Consider the following 5,738-nt stretch of genomic DNA (forward strand, 5'->3'; position numbering starts at 1 on the left):
CACCCACTGCAACTAAATGTCAGACCAGCACCGGAGCCCTGGCCCAGGCTGCCAGAGACAAACATAGACCAGCAGGTTTCCTTTCTAAGCAAGCCTGCAACCTCCAAACAAGGATGGAATGGAATGGGGCAGCCCATCCTACTGACAAGACTGCTTGCAGAAAGGGAACCAAACCCTCAACCCCCTTACCTCCCCAACCCCCTCTGACTCTCAGAACAGATACACTTCCAACAATATAAATTGGGCACATTTAGGGGGAAAAAAGCTCTCGTGTTTATGTACAAAATTGAGATTTTAAACACAAAATCCTTTCCTTAATAAATTCTGGTATAGATGTCTTCTCTTGCTGCCTGGCCCTCTGCTATCCATGCTTACTTTGTATTAGATGCCTGAATTGCAAGAAAATGTCAGGAGAGGCTCTCAGGCAACAGGCATAGCTGCCTACCCTCAGAGCATCACTATCTGAAGAAGACTCTCCAAATGGGACTATAGAATAAGCCCATCAGGTGGAGAGCCCCCCCAAAAAGGGCCCACATCTCTAAAAGAAACAAGTAATTTCCAATAAAAGTTTGTTCCCTTTTAAAAGCTCTAAAATATACAACTTTCCTCATAAAACACACAGCTGAAATCAGGACCTATCTTGGAGGGGACTGAGGCAGGGAAAGATCAGAAATGCCAACACAGGCTTTCAGCAGACTCAAAGACTTTCTCAGGGGGTAAAAAGCAAGACAGAAATGTCTAATTAAATAAAGAGACTAAACAATGTCTAAGTGTGGCTGTTTCTCTTTGAGCTATCTTTCATAGTGGGATAATAATTTAGTTCTACTCATGATTTTTCCAATACATATAGAAATCTTCTCTACCTATAAGAGATTTAAAATGAAAATTTAGGTAGCAGAAACCATTGCTTTGTTGATACATCAACCACTTCTTGCCCCTAACTTGACTGACCACAAAACTCTACATGTAACCTTTGCGATCACCTTTAAGAATGTCAGCGTTCCCCTGGCCCCACCAATCTACAATGAAAGGAAGGAGAGCCTTGGGTGCACCCCAGGAGCTGCAGAACTTCCTCCATCCCCACAACCCCCTCCAGTGCCAGCAGTGCAAAACAGACAGATGTCGGGAAAAGAAAATGTCTCCAATTGGCAACTACAGTGACCCCAAGAGGTTGTAGGATCATCTAAAGACTTCCAATGCTCTATGAAGAAATTTACGTTAACACAGAACTTTTTAAGACTTTGCATACAGTGCATTAGTGATACAAGTTGTAAAATACTTTTCCATTCCTTTGGATTTTGCATATGATGGTTTTGCATCAGTCACTGCAGGTAGATTGAGCAAGCTTTGTTTTTGTGTGTTTTTTAAAACATGCATTCAACTAGATAGGATTCAGAGTAGATTAATACTCCCTTTTTATCATTATAATTAGCTAAAAAAATTGCCAGGCAGCCCACAAAACAAGATTTAAGACCAACCCACAGAGTTAGTTGGAGACTAATGGCATTGGGACCTGCCGGGCCAGGCATAGTAGAGTTTAGCTAAGTGTCGAGAGCATTAAGAAGAAAGTCCTGGTTGGAGGCACAAGGCCTGCAGCACCAGCTGTGGAACCTCCGTGATGTGACTGCACAGCTCCATCCTCAAACATTTGCGGGGTGATCACCACTGAGGGGGCACGTAGCTGTAGGTGGGTGTTCCTGGAGCCCAGTATGTGGGCACAGTGACGGGATAAGGAGCGACAGGAGTGGGGGAATGAGCAGTCAGCAGGGTACCTGCTGACATGGCCATAGTGGTCCCAGCAACCATGCCCATTGTGACCCCATTGCCTCGAGGTGGAGGGATGGGAGCAGGGTACACTGTTGCCGGCATGCCGTTGGGCTGTATCACTGTGGTGTGGTGGATGACGTGAGGGGGTGCTGCGTAAAGAGGCTGTGTGTAGTACGTGCCTTGCTGTGCGTAAGGGCTCTGCTGGGGGTAGGCACTTCGCACGGGGTAGACAGCAGTCTGGTATGGATTGGGAGAAGAGGAGTATGGTGGAACTGCCCCGCTGGTGGGGGAACAGGAGACTTTGTAAGGTGTGCCAGGAGTATAACCTGTTTGAAAAGTAGGATTTGCTCCAGGGTACATGTTGGGAGAATAGGCAGGAGCAGCTGCTGCATAGCCCATGGGGAAACCAGCTGGATATCCAATTCCTTTGGCATTTGCATAGGGAACCCCAGAAGAACCAGGGCTATAAACAGGATTCATGATTTCAAGAACTGACTATTCACAACCAAATTGTCCAGTAGATATACAGGATTCTGGTCCTTAGCCTCGCGCTGCCTGGGCCTGGACGACCCACGCTCCCGGCCCTCCGAGGGCTAGGCGTCGTCGGGGCGAGGCGAGCGCTATGGAGTCCGGTGCCGAAGCCGCTTGCAAGCGAGTCCTCGCCGTCTTCCGCCGCTTCCCGGCCGAGCTCCCTCTAGCTCGCTCAGCTCGCCCTGGCCCGCCTCTCAGCAGCCCGCGCTCCGGTGGCCACTGCTTATTTTTATTTTGATCATATTGGCTTACATATCTTTCACAGTAGTATTTTAGGTACATATTAACATTGAATCAGGGGAATACCCATCACCAAATTTGTCCTCCTCCTCCTATCCCCATTCCCTTCCTGCAACCCATATCCCCCACCATCACCCCCCAGGCTGCTAGAGTAGGTGGTCCCCTCTTTGTCTAGCTTACTATTAGTGATCATATATCTGTAAAACAGCACTTTTAAATATGAGGGAAGCTTTTCTCAAAAGGTTTCAGGATTTCAGAAACAGCAAAGTGACGTTGGCCTTTGTTAAAAAAAAAAAAGATACCTCTGAATGCCTCTGTAACGAAATTAAATTTTTCTCCCTTTAATATCGACATTGGCAATTCTGAAATGCAATTGCTGGATTTAAACAACAAAGAACTGTGGAGCTCAAAATTTGAATGTCTTTGTGCTAATTTAGAAAGATTGGAGAAACACAAATGTGAACTTAGTTCACAGCACAAGTGGTCTGCTTTGAAAGACCTGGAGAAGGAAGATATGTTGATTTTTAACACCTGAAATAGTATTCCTGACTTGTTCAGGTCTACATATCTATGCGAACAATCATTTTCAAGCATGAATCTTATCAAGAGTAAATTCAGAAATTGTCTCTTCGATGAGAACCTGAAATCATGCCTAAAATTAAAAACAACAGCATACAAACCTGACTTACTCAAACTATCCAAGGTAATGCAAGGCCAATGTTCACATTAGTGTTTGTGACTTTGTCAGTTATTGTCAGGACATAATTTTCTCTACGTTGTAAGGCAAATTTCACAGAATTTAACATTATCGATAAATAATATTGTTCTAAAGTTTTTGTTTTATTAGTTGTGTTATTTGTATCCTCCTGACCTATGTATATACTTGCAGGCAGAATATTCACAATAAAAACTTATTGAAACTAAAAATAGTGTGCCATCCTATGTATTTTCAGTTTTAAAAATGTGGCTCTCAAAGTAAATTTCAATCGTGGTTTTGGTGAGATTTGGCTTAGTTGAAAAAAAAAAAGGTTGCCCACCACTGTCCTAGACAATAACCAGTTATTCTTTTTGTTTTTTGTTTTTTGGGTCACACCCAGTAGCGCTCAGGGGTTACTCCTGGCTATACACTCAGAAATCGCTCCTGGCAGGCTCAGGGAACCATATGGAAATGCTGGGATTTGAACCACTGTCCTTCTGCATGCAAGGGAAACGCCCTACCTCCATGCAATCTCTCGGGCCCCAGTAGCCAATAATTTTTAAAAATCATTAAAAAAAGATGGAACCTCCCTATATACCTTCCATATATAATCTTTCTTGTGACCTTAGGCAGGGTTCATTTCCTTTGGGAGATGACCCTGGCCAGCCAGTGTGGGGGCCTTTTAGACAGACAGATTAAAGTATTAAACTTTATTCCAGTTGTGATGTCTTTTCCTTCGAGTCTGGATTCTAGCTAGCAATTGTTAGGGTGATTGCCAGGGTGTAGTTGATGGTCTTGTTTCTTGACATTCCTTCCCTTTGTAGCTGGGGCCCTTCAGAGACCCATTAAAATTTAGACCCCATTAAAATTGCCACTCTTATCCACAACTGAGAGGAAAGTTTCCTGACACCACAAAACAGCCCTTCGGATATGAGCATGTAAGGAGCCAGTAGTTGATCCCATGAAGGTATGCTTCAAGGGTGGAGGAACCCTGAATCTCTTAGGCCAAAGGACTTCCCTTTCTTCCCCAATACTTACTGTGCCTATGCAAAAATAAAGAAAAGGAGGGGGCACAAAACCCTGCCACACCAACACTTTTTTATTTTTGGTGTTATTGTTGTTGTTTTGTTTTGTTTGGCTTTGCTTTTCCTCCTCTTTTTTTCTTCCACTTTTTTCTTTCTTTTTCACTCTTGTGGTTATTATTTGATGAATTTTTTGTTGCTGGATGCATTTTTTTTCTTTTTTTTCTTTCGGTAGTTACTACCAAATTTTTTCTTTTATTTTCCTTTTCCTTTTTATCTCGGACAGAACCAGATAACTTGAATCATTCAGCCTCATAAATTGAGAGGGGAAAAGGATGGTACCAGGACCAAACAGTCATATGAATATGTAGCAGAAATAAAAAAAATGATTAGACTTGAACACCAAATCCAAAGTCAATGACAACAGAATCAATACCCAACTTACAACAAGCTGTAAAGTGGGGACCAGTTACTCCAGTACTCTGGGGGGGTAAAGGAGGAAGATATGGGATGCATGCTGGGAACAAGGGTGGAGGGAGGACAACACTGGTGGTGGAATGCCCCTCATTCATTGTCACTATGTACCTTAAATATTACTGTGAAAGATTTGTAATTCACTTTGATCACAATAAAAATTAGAAAAAAAGATTGCCACTCTAGCAGGGCAGACTCTCATGACCAATGGAGCCCTGAAAGGAAGCACCCTGCTGGGAGGGAGAGAGATGAGCAAACATCTGGCATGTCACAATGGAGCCCATCTTAGGTGCCTTCCCCAGTCACATACTTCACGTTACTCTAGTCACATCTGCAAACCAGACATGCTGCACATACTCCTGGCCAGAAAGGCCCTCCCTTTTTCTTTTCATTTGAGCTTCTTGCCCAAGTATATCATATTAACTGTGTAACTTTAAATATTCCTTGGGACACAGCAGGTAGGATATTTGCCTTGCACACAGTTGACCCGGCATCCCATATGGTCCCCTGAGCCTGCCAGGAACAATTTCTGAGCCTGGGACCAGGAATAACCCCTGAGCACTGCTGGGTGTGACCCCCCAAAAATAAAAATAAACATCTTATCAGGTCTTGGTCACTAGTCCTTTTGTTAGGGAAATTGAAATTGCAGTCAAAGTGGGTGGAAAAGAAAGCAGTTTATTCATGTAGACCCAGAATTCAGGTAACTGGAAATTCGAGGTCCTGAGCAAAAGGTCCACTCAACCTTTATGTCTTCAAAAATGGAAGCAAACAAGCAGGTTTACATAAAGCAAAACTAGTTAAGGTGATGTGGCTTTGAAGAAAAAAAAGTTGTTTTGCACTAAACTGTTGCTTCCATTTCTACTCTCCAGTTGTTTGGGTGCCTCTGTACCCCCAAATCTCCTCAACCTTATTTTCACCTCTTCCTGTGACCATAAATCTTCACCACTTTGTTTTTCTCTCTTTGATGCTTTTAAGCCCTTGTCAGTGTTTTTTTTTTTGGGGGGGGG

General features: G+C 43.4%; 1 protein-coding gene across 1 annotated transcript; it reads right to left on the reverse strand.

Annotated features, from left to right (window-relative positions):
- Nucleotides 1-1,247: 1,247 nt before the first annotated feature.
- On the reverse strand, nucleotides 1,248-2,412 carry LOC125999283 (myelin-associated neurite-outgrowth inhibitor-like). Its single transcript, XM_049767360.1, has one exon. The coding sequence runs from the start codon at nucleotides 2,245-2,247 to the stop codon at nucleotides 1,660-1,662; it is 588 nt and encodes a 195-aa protein (XP_049623317.1). The 5' UTR covers nucleotides 2,248-2,412; the 3' UTR covers nucleotides 1,248-1,659.
- Nucleotides 2,413-5,738: the final 3,326 nt, after the last annotated feature.

Source organism: Suncus etruscus, chromosome X, assembly GCF_024139225.1.
Source record: "Suncus etruscus isolate mSunEtr1 chromosome X, mSunEtr1.pri.cur, whole genome shotgun sequence".
Lineage (NCBI taxonomy): Eukaryota > Metazoa > Chordata > Mammalia > Eulipotyphla > Soricidae > Suncus > Suncus etruscus.

What these genes read in the sequence shown, in the direction of transcription:
- LOC125999283 (XM_049767360.1), bottom strand. Translation starts at nt 2,247, where the DNA reads ATGAATCCTGTTTATAGCCCTGGTTCTTCTGGGGTTCCCTATGCAAAT.